This window comes from Grus americana, chromosome 18 (assembly GCF_028858705.1).
Source record: "Grus americana isolate bGruAme1 chromosome 18, bGruAme1.mat, whole genome shotgun sequence".
Taxonomy (NCBI): Eukaryota; Metazoa; Chordata; class Aves; order Gruiformes; family Gruidae; genus Grus; species Grus americana.
This window is the reverse complement of record NC_072869.1, coordinates 6682392-6701810: the sequence shown is the minus strand read 5'-3', so window position 1 is coordinate 6701810 and position 19419 is coordinate 6682392. Positions and strand designations below refer to the sequence as shown.

The following is a 19419-nucleotide window of genomic DNA, read 5'->3' as shown; positions in this document are numbered from 1 at the left end:
CTGCCATCAGCTGTGCTCAGCCCACACGGCGCTGCCAGAGCGGCACGTAACCAGCCCCTCCGAGGCGCCGGAGGCCAAGCAAGCGGAGCTGGCAGGGTCGGAGCGCTCTCGGCCTTCCCTCCTCCCAGAAAAACGACCTGAACTCGGTGGCTCCCGGCCCCTCGGACAGGAGCCCCCCCCACCCCCCCCTTCGCGGGAGCTGGCAGGAGCCCCGGCCGGGCCGCGGGGCACCCCGGGCCCAGGTGCCGCAAGCACCCCGCCCTCGGCGACCCCGAGGGAGACAGCCCGGCCGCCGCCGACGGCAGGAAGTCCCCCCGCCTCCACAGAGGAAGCCCGGAGCCGCCGCCCGCCTCGGGAACGGGCCCCCGCCCTCCACCGGCTCCGCTCCCGCCTCAGCCCCTGGGCCCGGCGCCCGCCCTCACCTCCTCGGCCTGCTTGCGCAGCGCCTTCTCCCGCTCGTACTGCGTGAGGAGCTGCTCGTTGTCGTCCCGCAGCAGCTCCAGCTCCACGCTGGTCTCCTGGCTGTGGGCGCACACCGAGTCCAGGTTCTCCAGGACGGCCACCACCAGCGGCATCAACTCGGCCACCACCTCCTCGTCATAGCGCCCGATGAGCCGCTCGAACTCGCGGTAGATGGAGCCCGCCAGCCCCGACACCCGCTCCGACATCATGGCGGGACCGGGGCCGCCGGGGTCCTCCTGGTACACCACGCCGTCCGCCAGCTCCATGGCTGCCGGCAAGCGCCTTCCCTGTGGGGACCCGGCGGGGCGGCAGCAGCTCAGCGCGGTCCCGGCGCCTCCTCCTCCCTCTGCGGCGGGGCCTCGCCTGCAGCCGGGCGAGCGGGAGGCGCGGGGGGCGGAGAGCGGCCCTGGCGCACGGCACTGACCTCACCCGCCGCGCCGGGGCGGGGCCGCGGCGTCACGCGGGAGGGGCGGGGCGAGCCAGCCACCCGCAGCGGCGCGGAGGGCGGGGCCTGGCGGTGAGGTCAGCGTGGGCGGGGCAGGGCGGGAGGGGAGGGCGGTGGCGGCGATGGCGGCCGGCCCCTCCCGTTCTCTCACACCTCCAGCTCCGCAGGAGGCGGGCGGCGGCCGCGCTGGGCCGGGCTGTCCGCTGCGGGCCCGGGTGTCTGCGGCACGTTGCGGATCACCGGAGCGAAAGGCGAGACGCCCGGCGTTGGGGGCGAAGGGCCGCCGGGCCCTCTGGGAGGGTGTTCGCCTGAGGGGAGAGGCGCAGTTCCTGTCAGTACCGCGGGGGAATCGGCCGGTTGGCCTGAAAGGGGCCGAGGCCCACGGGCCGGGCCTGCGGGGAGCCAGCCCCCGTGGAGGCGGCCACGAGCCCGAGGGATCGCACAATTAATCTTCATCTCTTGGAATAGAAGATTTAAGGAAGCGCTGACAGTTCACATGAAAGCGTTATTATTTATTTATTGCACCCACAGAGGCATAAATAGATCAAGTGATTCATTTAGGGATGACTGACGGAGCTAAAACTAGATTTTAGGACTTTGCACCTCCCAAACCATGCTTGGGTGACTCTGTTGGCTAATCTCTGACAGCAAAAAGACCTTTTATTTCTAGTAAGATCTCCAGATAATATAAAAAAATCTGTTTTATTAGCAATAACACAACTTAGCATCTGGCACTTGCTAAGAGAGATTGGTTTTCCTAGGATTTGGAACAGCAAATTCCATTCTGGATCATGTGTTTTGCCATGGGAATAATGCGAGCTGTTTTAGACGCTTACCGTAAATTTGAAAACATCTACTGAGATTGAAAAGTTTTGAGTTGCTTCACATCTCTCATTTTTATCATACAAGTCATATTGGGGGGAATAACTATTTTTCATTAAGTATTTCATGTACCAGGGAGCTAAGGAACCTCGTGGCCTAGCAGCAGTACAGGAACAAAGAAACGAGTGTTTTTAAAAATGAAAAAGCCTGAGAAGTGGTGGAACTTTAACTGTGGTGATTGCATTTATTTCCACTGGAGAGCAGTAGAGGTTTTCACTATTGTTTTCTCTCCTTTGGACTGATTCTAAGACAGTAACTGTGCTTTAAATGCATATGTTGCCTTGTCTTTTTATGTACTAAGCTAGTGGGTCTGTGCAGGAATGACAAGAAGACAAGACATCAGCCCCATATATTGGATTTTCGTGTGACTTCTGTTTAGACATCATCCTCCTAAGCTAATATTTAATATAGTGCAGCCAATGCATCGGCAGTTAAAGTACAAATTTATTTATAAACACGGCAAAAGGAAAGAAAAGCTATTTGCCTTTTAATTATGACCAAAAAAATTTACATCCTTCTAGCTACAAAATAATTTAAAAAAAGGACACAATGTGTACTTTCCTACTCACACCTCCTCAAGTGAAATTTTCATTTAAATTATTGGAAATGATCCCTATGAAAAGATTATTTTTTTCATGTTTGTCTTTAGCTGTTGTCCACTGAGGAAAAAATGCAACTTCTCTGTGTTCACCTGCTGTCTGCCATGGATTACAATCTTCACTTAATGCAGGAGGGTGGAGGGAAGCTGCCTTTTGGAATTTCTCTCTCCCTTTAGGTCATACCTAGTTTCCCAGTTGTCTCAGTTGTTTGTATTGCAGAGGGCACTGAGCGCCTTTGGGGTGGGGGTTATTGACTTGTGGGGGTTTTACTGAGCCTGAATAAATCTCGTAGGGAAGCCTGCAGACAGCCAAAGCTGAGAGGTAACTCCGTTCTGCTCTCAGGACAAGGTTGGCAGGCTGTACCTAACTGCAGTGGACTTTTAACCTAGACCTCACCATGTCATTCGTGCGCAATGCTGTATAATGCGAGGACAGCTCTAAACAGCTGCAGATTATTGTGAGGATAAAAATATTAATCATCTTGAATTGTAGCAGAGATCCTTTATCTATGTAGAGTTTTATAGTTATTGCCATCATACTTGGCAAATTGCACAAATCCTTTAGCTCAAAAGAGGTACATTCTGACAGACGGCAAAAATGGGTCAAGGTGCCTGCTGACAGCCTTTAAGGGAAGGGGTCTCTGAGGATGTGCTATTTTCATCCTGTGTCTATTAGAAAAATTGATAGCTGTGGTTTTCTTTCACAGCTGGAGCGCGTCCATCACTGAACAGGCAGGCTGTTGGCACTAGAGTCGCAGCCAGACTGACGAGTACAGGTAGAAGAGAGCCATTCGTGGTCATGTTTTGTTTCTAGTCACCTGGGGGTTTTCTAACAGGGATAAATGAAGTATTTGAAAAGAGGAATATGAGAAAAAATTACCTGAGAGCCAAGTTTCAAGTGGTGTAAAAATGTATCTTATTGACAGTCTTATTACCGCTGTGATCATGTTTTATGATGTGCACCTCGCAGACAGTGTGAGATCAGAAACTCAGGGATGGATTAAAAATAGAACAAGTTATGGAATTATATCCTAGTTGCTTGCCAGGAGATTAAGAGACTTTTATTAAACTTTTATTAAGAGACAATTTATTAAACTAATCAAGCATATGAAACAGCATATGAAACAGCACGAAAGCAACCTGATAGTTTTGTCTTTGTAGCTTGAAAGCAGTGACTGTCTGTGGTAACTACTAGAGTAAAATGCAATTCACATTCTTGGGGAAAGAACTGCCTGAAAAAGAAATCAGTTTTCTAGATAATAAGAAAAAATATAGAAAGAACAGTTTATTTGAAAGTAAATTGATTTGCAATTTGCCAGGGAAGAAAATTGGCCCTTGAATTGGTATGAGGTAAGAGCAGCTTAGCTGGGACTTTACCCAGAGGAAGATACTGTTGTAAAAGCTTAATTCTATGGTGCTTTATATCTCAGAGTGCAACAGAAATCAAACTAAAACCAGATGAATGATAGCAATACTTAGCTAAATGAAGAGTTGTATAGCCACGAGCAACAAAACTTGTCAGACTTACAAGTCTCGTTGTAAGGAGCAAGAGGTGCACAGCCCAAAATGGGAGTCCTGATGAGAACTGCCTGAGTGTTCTGAGTGGTACAGGTATAGGCTGTTAGCTGAAATCGTTATAAAGCTGGGGTCAAAACGACAAAGCTGGGAGCTGTGTTTAAATTCTCATGAAGTTTGGAGATATTCACAGTCAAGTCTTCTGCCTCAGACCTGTTTTAAAAATCTCTACTGGATTTAAGTAATGTGTAAATGGCTTGAGCTCAGTAATTACAGTTTGTTCACTCAGTGAAGACTTTGAAGGTCGTTTTCTCTTCCCATGATCAGTCCATTTTTAGGAAATTATTTGTCTAGACTGACTACTTTTTTGCATTTTAGGAAAGTGTGTAATTTTCAATATAATTTAGTAATTTTGGTAGAATTTTCAACCCGTAGAAAAGCTACTTGTTTATACATTAAAAAAAAAAGGAAGCACACTTCTGTAGTGTTTCATGTACTATATAATGAACAACATGCTCTGCTAATCATGGATTAATCTCAAAAGTGACAAAGATGACCCTTATTTAATGAGGTTAAAAGACTTGGCAAAGATCACAGAGCAGATCTATGGTAAAGCTGCAAATAGTGCTTGCCCACCTTATGGCAAGTCCTAAGCTGTAATCGTTAAATGACGTGGTTTTAACGAGGCTGTAAATAGATGTCCTGTTGCTGCTTTTAAGCAAATATTTCTCTAAACATCCTGTTTCTAGAGACCTTTTTTTCTATTTTTAAATATTATGCCTTAGTGAGGATTACAGCATTAGAGTTTGTAATAGTAGTATGAAACTTCTTAAATAATGTGTATTGAAACAACATAGTGGATTGACATTATCAGGAGAATTCTCAGAAATTCTAAGTCCAAAATAACTTCAAGGGGGACTTGCTGGAATGTACAATGTTGTGTCTTTTTTAAACATCTTCCATTAAATCAGAGACCTTGGGAAAATGAGTACACCATGGTAGGATCATTCCTGGAAAAAAAAGACCCCTGCATAGTAGTAGACAGGTTGTTTGAATAGATGCTTATGTCAGCTCCAGATTCTCCCACCAGAACTACAAGAAAGACATGGATGTGTGACGGATTGTAGTGAAGAAAAGGGAACCCAAGTAAGGAAATCCACGCTATCAAAAAAATGAACTTGTCCCCGTTCAGAGGTAGCTAAGTCCTGCCCAGAGGGAAGTGAAATCCATGCTATTTTGCTTTCAAGAAGAGCCAGGGAGTGGAGCCCAGGAAGTTCATCCTGGTTTGAGATGAAAACCAGGACGAGCGCACATTTCCTCTCAGCAGGACACGCTGAGAACGCGAGAACTTGGGCACCCACGTTTTATCCTCAGATCTCTCAAAGGGAATAAAATGCTCAAGGCAAAACAGTTAAGTGGTAAATTGTTGAAGGATGTTTTGACTTGGAGATCTAAAATAGTATAACCAGCAAGAAAAAAATTGCCTTCTTTAAAGAGGAAACTCAAAGAAAACAGACCAGTATGATAACGAGATTTTTATTTGAATTATTTTGTGTGCCTTTTGTTGGATGAAAAGTGAGATTCAGCGGCTAAGACTCAAACGCTTAAAAAACGCATTTCCTTGGCGTCCCCACTTTAAATAACCTAGAAAAGAGAAAAGCAGTAGCTGGCGGTGCAAGCCAACAGCAAACGCTCCGAGCTCGGCGCTGGGGCGGCCAGGCCGCGGTGCGGGGTGGGAGGCGGTGACAGGTCGGATGAACGGGCCGGGGCCGCGGCGGGAGATGGAAGGGAAAGCGGAACCCGGTCCCACGAGCGGATAGGGGTGAAGGTGTGCGCTGAGGCCGGAGGAGAGCTCCGGGAAGGACTGGGGACCCTCAGCGGCTTGAGGCCGGAGGAGACCCTGCGGCGGGGGGGGGGAGCTCCGGGCCCGGAGGGGCTGGAACGGCGACTCCCAGCGCCCCCTGCGGGCGGGAGGCCGCGCCGTCGCCATGGCAACCGGCCGCCCCGGCCCGCGGCCGCCCCGAGCTGGCGGCCTCGGCGGCCCGCGGGGGCGGCTTAGGGCTAAGCCGCGGCTTGGCGGGCAGCGGCCGCCGCCACCGACCGCCAGACCCAGCCGGGGCCGCCAGCAGGTGAGAGGGGGCGGCGGCAGGGGGGCGCGGGGTGGTGCTGGGGAGAAGGGAGGGCGACGGCGGGGAGGGGGTCGTCCGGCCCGGGCACCCCCCCGGTTCCGCGGGGCAGAGGGCCGGCGGGCAGGGCCTCCCGCCTCACCTCACCTCACCTCACCGCGGGCAGGGGCTACACCGCGACCCGTTTCAGCGCTTTTCTACAATACTGAACTGGCATCAATCGCTGCGTCCCACCGTGCGTCCAGTGCCCCCCCCCGCCTGTGTGCCTGCATCTCCCGTTACTGCATCCCTCCGTACCGGTACGGCCCTGCCGCAAAGCGGGGCTCAAACCCAACAACCCATAATACCGGTTGGCACATGAAAACGATGCACATGGATTCATTCAACCTACTTTGCCCTGAATTGCGAGCAGCAGCCTCCCATGCTGCCCTTGGAGAGGTATCAGTGACGGTCTTTACCTTCCGTTCTGTTTAGGGCTTGTCTGATTTTAATATTTGCTAATTGCTTGTTTCTATATTTGGCACACTGTTACTGTTTTAAACTTACTTTTGTAGCATTTGTGAAAACCCATGTACAGCGATTGATTTATGAAATCGGTGCAGATTGTGGGTTAATGACCTTCAGATGCGGCCGATTTAATTATTATAATAGCTGATATTACACGCGATACAGGGCTGTGATTGCATTTGCCTGCTGGTCCTGGAATAATAACTTTTATTCCCTTCCTCATTAGGACGATGGCTTCAATCTCTGAGCGCACGTTCATCGCCATCAAGCCCGACGGAGTCCAGCGGGGACTGGTGGGAGAGATCATCAAGCGGTTTGAACAGAAAGGATTCAAACTGGTGGCCATGAAATTAATACACGTAAGCTTTCCTTAATTTGTGTGTCTCCGTCTTCATATAAACCGCAGCCTTAAAATAGAGCAGCGTGCTATAATGATAAATGTAGTCTTCAGAAGAATTAAACCTGAAATTTTGAGAAGTCTTTGGATATGTTGGAAAAGTTCCAATTCCCATCTCTGGCTAAATGCCTTAGACATGCTAAGCACACTAATTTTAGTAACTTGATGACCTTAGTCTGAAGAGTATTCTTTTAGGTGCATGCCATACCTGATAAATATCTCTGAATACCTTCAACAAACCACAGGTCACATAAACTGTCTATATGGGCAGAAGATACTTTTCAAAGTTCAGCTGTGGTTAAAGCAAACAGTTCAAATTCATATTGACTGAAAGCACTCCTAGGAAGTTGCTATAAATGCTGAATTTTCAAGTGTGTGCAAGTTTTAGGATTAATAGTGCTCTGTGGTTAATCTATGTGATTTCAGTATGCTCTTAAGTTCTTACTGTAAGCTTTTTTTGTTTGTTCATTTTTTAATGCAGGCCTCTGAAGACCTTCTGAGAGAACACTACATTGACCTAAAAGACCGGCCGTTCTATGACGGTCTGGTGCAGTACATGCACTCTGGACCCGTTGTAGCTATGGTGAGTTCTTAAAAATGAAGCTCAGCTAAGAAAAATAAACTGGTTTAATTGTCTTACCTGCAATAAGATTGTGTTACCTATTGAATTCTAGTTTACTTTTAAAAGGCCTTAAAAACCTAGATTCAAATACTGTAATTAGGAGGATGTACTGTTAACTCCTTTTTCTTTAATCGTTTTTTCCTAATCTTTCTCTCCTTTGAGTCAGTATGTGGAGGAAGAGGGCAGGGGGAAAGGGGAAACCAAAGCTGAGACCTGAAGCAACAGGTAAACCTGCACAAAAAGCCCACCATGAAATACCATGTATTAAGCAAGCTGAAAAACGATGGTGGAATATTTTTACTGTACTCCTAAGCTACAACAACTTTGAAAATCTTTTTCAGCCTAAGTTCATTAGAAGGGATTTTCTCTTTTTTTTGATAGTGTATTTGTAAATAGTTGAACTGGGTCTAGATCTTCAATGAGCAGACAGTTTTGATGGCTGATTATCATGTTGAGATTCAAAATTGTTCTTTTCCCATCCTTGGTGAGGAGAGCTTTTGTGCAGAAGGGGAGAACTTCAGCAGATGCTTCAAGAATCTGTCAGAAAAAATGGGAGATAAAATCAGTCCTGCTACTAGGAACATTCAGACGGTGATTTGTGCCATGATGGGCAGCATTGTGTAATTGTGGAAGGTATGATTAACTCTTGCTGCTTTACCTACCTACCTGCTAAGATTTAATAATCTCGATGGATTTTTTTTTTTTTTTAAGGTGTGGGAGGGTCTTAATGTGGTTAAGACTGGAAGAGTGATGCTGGGAGAAACTAATCCATTTGATTCAAAGCCTGGCACTATTCGTGGTGACCTCTGCGTTCAAGTCGGAAGGTATATTTTGAAACTATTGATATCATCTAAAGACACCAAATGTCCAGTGGTATGTCAGGATACATGTCATGATATATGTAGGATTTGTGCTCCATCGTTCTCGATCTTATGCATGGAGCTGCCGTTCCCTGTGCCCACGTAATGTTACTGTCTAAAGATGGAAGTTGAGTTGTAGTCTTCCCCACTGACAAAAATGATGAGCAAAGCTGGGCCTGCCTACTCCATGCCTGGTGCTACTTTACAGTTACTTACAGCTTCTCTCCATAATGGAGACCACTCCAAAAAAAGAAGCTTGCTTGGCTTTGAGGGTTATATTACTTTCATATCCACCATTTTCTTTTCCTAGGAACATCATTCATGGAAGTGATTCTGTAGAAAGCGCTGAGACAGAGATCAATTTATGGTTCACTCCTGAAGAACTGGTTGATTACAGAAGCTGTGCTCATGAATGGATCTATGAGTAAAACTGAGCCTATACCTTTTGATATCTTACTGTCTGTGAAGAGCTGATAGCCTCTAGTTAGTTCAAAGTCCTTCAGATAAATCGGTAGAAACCTGTCTCAGAAATCTGTGAGGGTGCTCTGTTGTGAATATTAAATATAGTCAGTGTTTGCTGCTGCTTTGGTTAAAAAGCTGTCAAGCTCTAGATGGAATTGTACTTTTAAAAAGCTGCTTCTGGGGGTGAGAGATAGGAGATTAAAACACAGAAAAATAAAACATTCATTGTTAATGACACAGAATGCATATATTTTCCTGAAATGCTCTGTAGTCAAAGAGGATATTTTGGTAAATAGAAACAAAATTGCTAAAAATTTATTTGGTAAATAAATATGCAAATGGCTCAGTGTCAAAGGTTAACTTTGTTAAAATATTAAGGGGCAGCTGGTGGTATGTAAATATAGTGATAGTGTGCCCAAATGTTGAGGATTGAACTCGATATCAAGCGAATCCCCACGCCCAAAACAGCTGGAGAAAGCAGCTTCTTTCTTTCTCTCTCCAGAACGCGCCGTGCATGCACACAGAGCGTAGCTGTGCTTAAAATGAGACCTCTTCTCTCCATTGACACTGTTTCTACTTGCTTCCCCCCCCACCCCCCCGGGATTTATTTAGCATTTTGAGGGAGGATTAATAGGCCAGGCTTTCTGAAATGCCCTTTTATGTGAAAAGAAGATGAATGTGAGGATGGATGAGTGAGATTGCACCTTCAGCCACGTCGCTGTAGCAATCCTCTGACGCTGCACAGAGCGACAATGGAGTGATGTTTGCTTTATGGGCTGAACAGCTGACAATTTAGCTATGTCCTTATTTGTGTTCTTTCCTTTATAGCTGGAACTCCAAAGCAAGCTGTTCTTGGGTAAGGTATTCCAGAAGTGATTTTAGCATTATTTTTTTTTATTTATTTAATCATGTAAAGAAATGCAGTCATCATAATGCTAAATGTTTTTCAGTAGAGGTGTCTGCTTCTATCAGAGAAAAGTATCGGCCTCTCACAGAGATATTAACAACAATTATTCACTAGCTGTGCTGGAAGAGGAAGAAGAAATGTGTTGGGGTCAATATTCTGTGTTTATTTACCTGCAACACTGTATTAAAAGCAGGAGTTTCATGAAATTATTTGTTCAAACTCCTAGATTTTTTCCTACAGTGACTTCTTGTTTCAAATAGTAAACTGTGCAATGAATGTTGAATTCAATGCTTATGATACTTTATGAAGATGCCTAACTCCTAAAAAGAGGTGGTACAAAATAAAACAGCATTTACTGTTTCTTAAGTGAAATAAAAGGAAACTTTCATGATAATGTCTTAGATCTAATTAATGAGTTTAAGGAGAAGGAGCACATTCCCTAGCTACCAAACTGCAGGTGAGGTTGCTAGCTTCTCTTCTGAAGCTATTCAGTGTTATAGACGAGAAATAAATTAGAGAAAAGGGAACATGTGACAAACCTGGGCACGAGAGGAGTAGTCTCCAGTTCCATTTTTTGCTTGAAGGATTACTTGAGATTTTTCTCGATTTGCTTACTACAAAATAGAGAAATGTGGGTTATCTGGAGACGTGGGGGCTGTCAGAAAGCTACTGATAAGTACTTCTAATGCATCGAGACCGCGAGGAGGTGGAAGTCAGGCATCTTTCGGAGCACTGTAATACTGCTGCACATCTGAGATGTCTGAGCACGTCCAGTTCCACTAGGGGTCAGTGGCCCATCAATAAGAGCCCGTGTAACCTTTGCAGAGGGTACGTCATCGATATCACACTTGCAGTGATGGCATACGAGTGTAACTGGCTCAGGAAGAGAAGAGGCCTTTGGTAAAGGGCCAAGCGGTAAACATCATACAAAGTACCAGCACTCTTCCTCATTCTTGTAATCACACGGGTCCAGGGACTGGGCAGTTCCACACCTGCCTTTTGACACTTTGCAACGTCGTCTTCCTGTGTCCCAACAAAATCACTGATAACTTTCCTGGCTTACACTTTTCTGCGAGAAATACAATTTCAAGCAGCAGTGAGCCGTGCTGTGTTGGTTAAGCTAGCTGAGCAGCAGCAACCTTTAGTTAGCAAACCGGAGGAATAGGTCTGAAAACAGCAAAGCAAGTACCTCTTAGTAAAATGTCATTTAGTACAGTTAAATAACCTTCATCTTTTCAATGTGGAAAAGGCTTACGCCGCCGTTGCTGCGGCTGAAAGCTGATAACCCTGCAGGGCGGCTGCGAGCAGGTGAAGGGGCCCGGTGCCGCCAGCCGTTCGGCACAGCCCGGCCAACAGCTGCCTTTGCCCGGCACGGCGGGGGCTCGGCGGCAGCTGGGCCGTGTCCCGCCGGGCGCTGAGGGAGCGCAGCGGCCGCCGCCAGCCCCGGCGGCACCGACCGGCCCGGCCGCATCCCCGCAGCGCGGGCTGGCGCCGAAGCGAGCCGCCGGCCCCGCCAGGCCCGCCCCCAAGCGCCGCAAGCCGGGCGGCTCCTCCTCTCCGCAGGGCGGGGGATCCGGCGACCGCCCGCCGCCTTTTCCTCCTCTTTCTTCGGCGGTTGCGGTGCGGGCGGCTGCGGGAGCTCCGGCGAGGTGAGGCAGGGCCGGGTTTCCCCCCCCCCGCCGCGCTCCGGTCCGCTCCGCGAGGGGAGAGGAGGCCCGAGGGGCTGTGGGCCGCGCCAGCGGCGGTCACCCCGTGGCGGACGGGCCGCCTCAGCCCCGGGCGCGGCGGCGGCCTGCGGGCCTCGGCGGGCGGCGGGGAGGCGGGTCGGGAGCGGGGCCGCGCGGGCTGAGCGCGGCAGGGCCGGCGCCGCCGGGCCCGGGGGAGGCAAAACCCCAGCCCGGTGCCACGTGGGCCCGGGCGGACGGGCGCCGCCATGGTGGGGCGGGCGGCGGCTCCCTCCGACCTTGAGGCGGTGCCGGGGGGCCGCGGTGCCGGCTTCAGCCGTGCGTGTTCTTCTGCCCCGCAGCGCGATGGCTGCCAACTGCGAGCGCACCTTCATCGCCATCAAGCCCGATGGGGTCCAGCGGGGGCTGGTGGGAGAGATCATCAAGCGGTTCGAGCAGAAGGGCTTCCGGCTGGTGGCCATGAAGTTCGTGCACGTAAGTCTCCGCTCCGGGCATCGCCCTGCGGCCGCTCTGTGGGAAACGCTTTTCCCTCGCCCGCCCGAATAGGAACCTCCATGTGGCATCTACCTCTGCCGCTTCGGCATCCGAACGGGAGTCGGATGTTGAATCCGCACAACAGCTGGACACGCTGCATCGCACAGCACTTTGGGCCAGGCCTCCTGTCAAGCACAAATGTTTGATCTCTGCCATATCCTAAGCAAACAAAATTTGCTCAGATGGCTTAATGCAGTGTAACTGAGAGCTGAAATGACCTTGACTGAAAGGTTGTGTCGCGTAACGTCCAGACATCTCGAGCTCACCTTATTGTTGAGGATTACTGTAACGCAAAGAAATAATTTTGACAGCTCACACCACTGACACGACTGCAGAGAAAGCCGCAGTGTCGGGCGCTCCTTTCACTGCACAGCAGGAGCTTCCACTGAAACCCCCATTAGCGTTGCAGCAACTCTCGATAATGTCAATGACCGCTGAATCCAGGCACTAGCTGTAGTAACTCCTTCTACGCTATGATCTTGTGTAAGTGATATTTAAAGTTACATCTGTCCCTTTAAAGGCCTCTGAAGACCTTCTCAAACAACATTACATTGACCTGAAAGACCGACCGTTCTACCCTGGTTTGGTTAAATACATGAACTCTGGACCTGTTGTGGCCATGGTAAGCAGCTTGATTTTACTTAAAGGCTACTTTCTTGACTATATTTGTCTCGCTCTGTAAATGGTTTTCAAATATTCAGATACACTGTTAAGGAAACACTTTCAAACTACCCAGTTCTGATAGGGGGAAAACCAAAATTAAAATGAAGACAATCAAGTAAGAAGTTACTATTAATTAACAAGAAAGAAGGTGTGCATGTATAAAATGCATATTAAAATACTTAGCATGAACTGAGCAAAATTCCTGAAAGCCAGTCTTCTGCATCAAAGAATCTTTTTTGGTTTTTGTGCTTGCCCTCTCCCACAGAAACCCATCTCCTGTGTCATTCCTTTTTGCACTCCCCCCCCCAAACAAAAGAATTCACTGCAGAAAGGTGGTACAGCAGTTAATGCTGAGGCTTGGTGAAGTGTCTCCTTCACCACCGTGACAGCATTGATAGTCCTTTTTATATAAGGATTTGCAGGTTATGCGAGTTTTTCCCTAGTCATCTCTACAGGCGTAGGAGAGAATTTTTCTGCTGGTGGAGCCCTTGTTTCTTTACAAAGTATAAGTTATGAGCAAAGGTTAATCTCTGGCATTTTTGTATAAGCATGGGTTAATAAGATTTGTTTGTCTTTTTTCCTTAAGGTATGGGAAGGACTCAACGTGGTTAAAACTGGGAGAGTGATGCTAGGGGAAACAAACCCTGCAGACTCTAAGCCTGGTACTATCCGTGGTGACTTCTGCATTCAAGTAGGAAGGTTTGTGCTCAGTTTGTTATCAGTTGGGATTGAAAAACTCACTGTTGGTGGTCTTTTGTTCTAGAAGGTCAAAACTGTGGGTAGCTAGCCTAGTCTGACAGTATTTTATTTGCAGGTCACAACCTGTAACTGCTACATAAGAAAATGGCGTGTTGGTCCAAAACTGAATTTTTTGACATACAGCTACTCCATCAGAGCTTTGAGTAAGATCAGTCAGTGGCATTGGCTGCTGTAGTGAAGTAGCCCCGCTCAGCCCTGCTAGGCTTAATTTGCTCTTAGTGGGGGTGTTTGAATTCTGTACCTGAAATAGTGTCTTGCAGCTCTAGATGCTTCATCCAAGTTTCTGCATATGGAGAACTACTATTAGGTTACTGAAAGTGTATTTTGATATGAAACAATGTATTTGTCTCCTTCCACAGAAACATCATTCATGGCAGTGACTCCGTGGAGAGTGCGCAGAAGGAGATCAACCTGTGGTTCAAACCTGCAGAGCTCATTGACTTCAAGTCTTGTGCACATGATTGGATCTATGAGTGAAATGAGTTTTCCCAATGAATTGTGCCTTCTTAACACATCATCTCATTCCAGCTATTGACCTGGGAGCAATTATCACCACGGTTATCTTAGTCATTTTTCAGCAGTGTCAAATAAATGGATGATATGAACTAAATCATTGTGGTGCATTCACTGTGAACCAGACCCCGTGTTCAAAGAGTCACATAAGTCATTTTACTCAGTCGTTCAACATTCTCCTCTGGTAGAAGGGATAGTTAACACCAACTCCCAAGTACAGGCATATCAGAATAAAAATTCAGTGACTTCTTTGAAAGTTGCCTTGAAGGCTACTGAAATAGATGGCGGTCGCAGTGCCCAGCCAGCATGCAGAGGGAGCTAAGGCACACTTCAGCTACTTCCAAATCAGCAGAACTAAACTGGAAGAAAAATGTCACACCACTCCACGACAAAGTTTTTTCCCCTCCCTACACAACTATTAATACCAACCGTGAGATACGCAAGCAAGTGCAAAGCTTGCTCTCTATTAAACGCTTATCTCATGCCACCTTCTCATATTAAAAGTCCTACCTCATGCTTTATTTGTGCTCAGAGTAACAGCCCCAATTCCCTCCAACATTCACAGTTGTGCAAATTGGGGATTTTTTAAATCTGCATTCTCCTAGGAGAGAAACAAGCTGGAATGTGTTTATGTACATGCCAAGGAGTGCCTTTGAAACAAAATAACCACTGTTCAGAAAAAAGACTTTTTATCATTTTTATTTTGTGTAAAAAAGGCAAATTTAGTGAATTATTTTCATCTTGTACACAAAGTTATAATTTTAATGCTTTTCACATCCATGCTGAAAATCTGCAGTCTCGTAAAAATGAAAGTAACATTAATTTCTCCAAAAGCATTTTTTCACTTAGTTATGTACATTGCATGAGAAAGCTTTAAATAATCTCTCTCATCGACCACACAAATTACCAAGAAAATAAAAGATTAAATTTGTACAGATATTGATCTATATATCAAATACATACAGAAATGATGTAAAAACCCTATTGGTTTAATCTTGATTCCCGCCCCAACATTTTCCCAGGGGCCAAAGCTGATGCCTTTTTTGTATAAATGGCTGTGGCTTTTTGTTTTAAATATGAAAATTAAAAGGAAGAAAAAAATTCAGTTTAAATCACAGTTTTTCAAAATCCCTTCCCAATAAAGGATTGTTACCAAATATATTAGCACCATCATACAAATATTGACGGGAGAGGGTATTCACATCACATAAAACAACAATAAAAAACAAACAAACACTGAAACCCGTGTTAGTATCCGTAGAACAAGGAATTGATAACTGCTTTAGCTTTCCTCAGATGCAGCAAGGAAAAGGTTAAAGAGTTGTATTTAAAATAACATAAAAATCAAAAGATCAGCAGAGAGATTTTGAGCACTACAACAAGGGTAGCTGCAGAGTAAGGTACATCTCTTGTGCTACCTTATGGTTATAAAAACCTGCTATGCCAAATACTGAAATTAGTCTGACCCCACTGAAGATTTCAGATGTCCAACACTTTGCTGCTCTTTTAGCCAAGTAACTTGGCTTAGAGTAAAGTGAAGATAAAAATACCTTGAGCCATGTTACTAACCAATGCTTTACAAATACAGTGCAGCCTTACTATGGATACCCCAGCAAAGAGGTAACCCACTCTTTTTGAAGGGACCATTCTCTAAATACCCAGTAGAATTTTGCTCAGATTTTCCTTAAACCTCTCCTAAGCAGGTGACTTCCATTAGTTCTTTTCGTGGCTTGCTCAGGACAGATTTCACTGTACTTGACAGTTACACAATTTCAGTACATTTTGAATTCGGAAACATGAGAGAAATTTCACCCATAAATCTCAACACCCAACTCCTACTGAAGTCACGTGTCTATCTGAGAATGCAAGTCAACTCACATACTTTAGTGTTTAATGAATAAAATACCTAGTTTTAAAGAACTTATAAAGACTGACAGACTTCAAATCCGATTCTTACATTTCTCCAACGCAGAAGTGTGTTCAACCTAAGTGCTCATCTTCCCTCTTGACATTTGAAGACGATAACTCAGACATCAGGTGTGACTGGGAAACCAAGTTCTGAGCCTGGGCAATGCACAGAAGCCCAAGGTTTCAGGAGGTGGCAGTGTACCTCATTCAGGACTAACCCAAATTTTCACATTATGAAACACAAATTAATGCAACAGTTTTTCTATTGAAGTCAGAAGCTATCGATGAGAGAAGAAAACAAGACTGTGCCAACCTTGTTCCAGCTGACTACGACAATCTGCAAGTTGTTGCATTAAAAAAAAAAAATCAATAGTGATGTACTTACCAAAGCAAATCAATGCTCGCAGAGCTGGATTTTACAGGAGGCAATGGAGAACACAGGAAAAAAAAAAAAAAACAATCAAGGCTTAAAGTGTGGTTACAATGGTCTCTAATCCTACTTCTCCAATCCAGGCTGTTCAAAAGAAACGTCAGGGGTGGGTCAGAATCTGAGAGAGGGTATTTGAAGTCTACCAAGCCTGACAAAGTCCTTTTTATGGCTGTTTTAGAGAGCTAAAATGTCTTTACCACCTGAAGTTACAGAGACTTCTAATCTGATAACCAGATTCTGTCAATATAAGCTGTTGTTAAAAAGGGGTCATTATTTAAGAAATTTTACCAGTAAGGGAGAATAGAATTCCAGACATTCCTACACTATACAGGACATTTTTTACTTCCAGTAGTAAATACAAAACTTTACATAATTAACCCCTCTTGCATAGAATGAGGTAAACCTGTGCATATTACCAATACTATGTACTCAAGTTAGAGCAATATTTTAGAAAATAATCAAATTGCTGGTTTTCAACTTTCTATGCACTTTTTTTTAAGCTCAAACAACAATATACAAAAATGGTCTCCTGGGGCTCTGGGGGTTGATATCCTTAAAGCATTTCTTAGGCTGTAGGAACACAGGCATTAATCACTTTGATTCTTTTTTTGTTTTAAGCCCTAATTTATGGTCGAGTCAGATGATCATTGTACTGCTCTGAAGGGGACCTGCTAAGACCCAGAAGCACTTATAGAACATATGCAGTAAATTCCTGAGAGTTTAGTTAATGAACCTTACTGGTAAAAGCTAAAGCTCTTGATGCACATTTTCCCAGTCACAGCTCTGCAGAGCTGATTAACCAGTTTACTAATCAACTCCATGAATGACATCATTTACAAAAATGTACAAAGTTTAAAAATATGGAAAGATAAAATCCATGTTGTTAAGAGCTCACATTAAAATACTTTGTATTTTACTGGTAGTCATTTTCACCCTTTTACATGACTTTGCCTTTAAAAAACCTGGACAGTTAAGCAGGTGAGGCTAATGGGGTACTTGAAGTGAGACACAAGGATTCCAGGCAATAAGCAAATCCAGTTTATGAATTCTATACTAGACAGTGTATGATTTATATGCTGTTCTCAAGTCTCAACTTCCATATTAGACTATTGCAGCAAGAAAAGAATATTGCAGGCTGTGCAGAACCAAACTCATTTTTTTAACCCACAATGTACGGCTCCTTTTAGCTCACCTGAAACCACGCAGAACATCGGTTTTGAACGTTCAGAAGTAAATATTTAAGATGGTAAGGAAACACCTAGGTCTTTCTGAATGGGGGAAAAAAAAAAAATCAGAAGAATACTCAGAAGTTCCTTCCCACTACCAAGGGAGGCCTGAGTTACTGTCCATCTAAGCTGCTGCTTTAGTCTAAATTCATAGCTAAAACTAATCTTCCAAATGAGGGAATTTTCTGAAGTTCCAGTATGGCATAGGGCTCTGTAAACAGTTGCTGAAGCATTCCAAGACTACAGACATTCATGTACAGACAAGAGCTTTATAGTCCCAATCCAACGCCCACTGCAGTCAGTGGCAACAAGGCTACTGATATTAATGGGCACTGAATCAGACCCTAAGGAACTTTTTTTTTAAAAAATCTTCTATAAAAAAAAGTATTTTAAACTAAATAAAAACATCTTGAAAAGTTAAAATCTTCCTCAGGCGATGGCTCCATTGCAATTGGGGCTACTCACTGAGTAGAGCTTTACAGGACTATCTTCCACATACAATTTATGCCTCTCAGTTAGGGCTTAAATGCCTTATTTTCACAATAAAAAACAGAGGCGTGACCAGTGCAGTTCACAAGAGTCTAAAAGTCTCCCAACTTGTACCAAAAAGGTTCATTTGTTGTGACAGTTCATTTGTATTTGCAACTATATCTTCCTCCAACCGCTTCCCACAATCATGCTAATTAAACTTTAATCTTACCAAAAAATTAGAATTTCAGTTCTTGTTAACAATGCACAATAAATCTGAACTTGAAAATATTACAAAATTCTTTCAAAAGCTTCAAATACAACACAAAAGTGTCCATTTTTGTTTTTAATAAATTGAAAAATCTTTTTCACTAAAATAGTTTCCCCACCCTTCCAAAAAATTCTGAACGGAGTCTAATTCATTACAGTTAGCAAAGTGCCCCAGGTACAGTCACCTGAACTGTACCATCCAAGTGGGAACAAAATCAGTCAGTCTTGGAGAAAGGCTCTCTTCCTATCACCAGTATTCTGCCCCTCACTTTTCTGAGCTGCCTCATGGTTCTTGTTTGATGTAGTAACTGGCAGATCCATTGCTTTCCTGATCAGATGCTCCTTGAAGGTAGCTATACTCTTCTCCATCTAGCAACTCCTCCTTCAGTTGCAATGAAGTCACTAAAAATAAGAGAGGAACGTTTAAGATCTATAAAATTCAAAGTACAACTTTTCCTTAAATCTACTTAGTATTATTTAAATTGGGAACCAACCTCAGATTTCCCATTTTCTTACATTCTGCATTTTAGTGATTCTTCTTTTAACACTCAATATCCCACAGAAAGTAGATGCTTTCTGACCGTAAACTGAACCTTAAGTTATGCTCTAACATATTTGAACAAATTACTTTCAATAATATATTCTCTACAGGGTTTTCAGAAGAATTTAATATTTTAAAACACTGGTTTAAGAAGGTAACTGTGCCATGTTAATTGAAATAATGACTGCTGCTCAGAAGAACATTTATTTTACTGTTTACTCTTTTGTTTACGGTTTACTTCCTATTTAGTCTTTATGCAAGAAAAAATAAGGTTAACTGTTGGCCATTTACAAGCTACAAATCACGTTACTTTGCGCAATTACTGTAAATGGTCTATGTGAGACAGGAAAAACATCGACAGAGATTTCTCGATACATCATTAAAATATTAAGATCCCAGAAGTTTCATTCAAGCAAAACATCTTTTTTGTAGTTTTAATCTTCTCTCTTCTTTTGTAAAAAGAAAATAGAAATGAGATCTAAGACATAAAAAAAGATGTTATGAATAGCAGTAATGTCACAATTACTCTTCCAGGTTCATTAATGAATAGTGATAACTATCAAAATATGAGCACAATGAAAAGAACACTGAAAACAAAACATGTCAAGACTTTCATTAAAGGTGCAGTACCCACATTAA

The 19419-nt window shown here is 44.6% G+C and overlaps 4 protein-coding genes across 24 annotated transcripts in view; 2 read left to right on the top strand and 2 right to left on the bottom strand.

The window, feature by feature from the left end:
- The window catches only part of SPAG9 (sperm associated antigen 9), a 64741-nt gene extending 63856 nt beyond the window's left edge, over nucleotides 1-885 (bottom strand). For all 6 annotated transcript variants that reach the window (XM_054846178.1, XM_054846179.1, XM_054846181.1 and 3 more), the window contains exon 1: nucleotides 423-885. In XM_054846178.1, the coding sequence (XP_054702153.1) occupies nucleotides 423-728 (306 nt within the window). In that variant the 5' untranslated portion in view covers nucleotides 729-885. The remainder of the gene's footprint in view (nucleotides 1-422) is intronic.
- Nucleotides 886-1029: 144 nt separating this feature from the next.
- LOC129214694 (nucleoside diphosphate kinase-like) lies at nucleotides 1030-10174 on the top strand. 3 transcript variants are annotated; one of them, XM_054846748.1, is made up of 5 exons: nucleotides 1030-1158; nucleotides 6762-6894; nucleotides 7414-7515; nucleotides 8266-8378; nucleotides 8725-10174. In XM_054846748.1, exons 2-5 carry the CDS (start codon nucleotides 6766-6768, stop codon nucleotides 8840-8842), a joined length of 462 nt encoding a protein of 153 aa, XP_054702723.1. In that variant the 5' UTR covers nucleotides 1030-1158; nucleotides 6762-6765; the 3' UTR covers nucleotides 8843-10174. The 3 variants fall into 3 exon arrangements, with proteins under 3 accessions (XP_054702723.1, XP_054702722.1, XP_054702721.1); XM_054846747.1 differs by lacking the exon at nucleotides 1030-1158 and adding an exon at nucleotides 5873-6031; XM_054846746.1 differs by lacking the exon at nucleotides 1030-1158 and adding an exon at nucleotides 6147-6466.
- A 294-nt stretch (nucleotides 10175-10468) lies between these two features.
- LOC129214829 (nucleoside diphosphate kinase) lies at nucleotides 10469-14034 on the top strand. Its single transcript, XM_054847072.1, has 6 exons — nucleotides 10469-10495; nucleotides 11077-11432; nucleotides 11810-11942; nucleotides 12523-12624; nucleotides 13252-13364; nucleotides 13784-14034. Exons 1-6 carry the CDS (start codon nucleotides 10469-10471, stop codon nucleotides 13899-13901), a joined length of 849 nt encoding a protein of 282 aa, XP_054703047.1. The 3' UTR covers nucleotides 13902-14034.
- A 594-nt stretch (nucleotides 14035-14628) lies between these two features.
- Nucleotides 14629-19419, bottom strand: part of MBTD1 (mbt domain containing 1) — a 39400-nt gene continuing 34609 nt past the window's right edge. For 13 of the 14 annotated variants that reach the window (XR_008579700.1, XR_008579701.1, XM_054846100.1 and 10 more), the window contains one exon: nucleotides 14629-18641. Coding sequence is in view for 11 of the 14 variants with exons in the window: in XM_054846100.1 (XP_054702075.1) it covers nucleotides 18523-18641 (119 nt within the window). In the remaining 3 variants the exon portion in view is untranslated. The remainder of the gene's footprint in view (nucleotides 18642-19419) is intronic. The other variant, XR_008579698.1, reaches the window with a different exon arrangement.

Coding starts and splice junctions, on each gene's coding strand:
- LOC129214694 (XM_054846746.1), top strand. Junction 7,516..8,265: donor CTGGACCCGTTGTAGCTATG/GTGAGTTCTTAA, acceptor TTTTTTTTTAAG/GTGTGGGAGGGTCTTAATGT. Junction 8,379..8,724: donor CTCTGCGTTCAAGTCGGAAG/GTATATTTTGAA, acceptor TTCTTTTCCTAG/GAACATCATTCATGGAAGTG.
- LOC129214829 (XM_054847072.1), top strand. CDS start 10,469: ATGCATCGAGACCGCGAGGAGGTGGAA. Junction 11,433..11,809: donor GCTGCGGGAGCTCCGGCGAG/GTGAGGCAGGGC, acceptor TCTGCCCCGCAG/CGCGATGGCTGCCAACTGCG. Junction 11,943..12,522: donor TGGCCATGAAGTTCGTGCAC/GTAAGTCTCCGC, acceptor GTCCCTTTAAAG/GCCTCTGAAGACCTTCTCAA.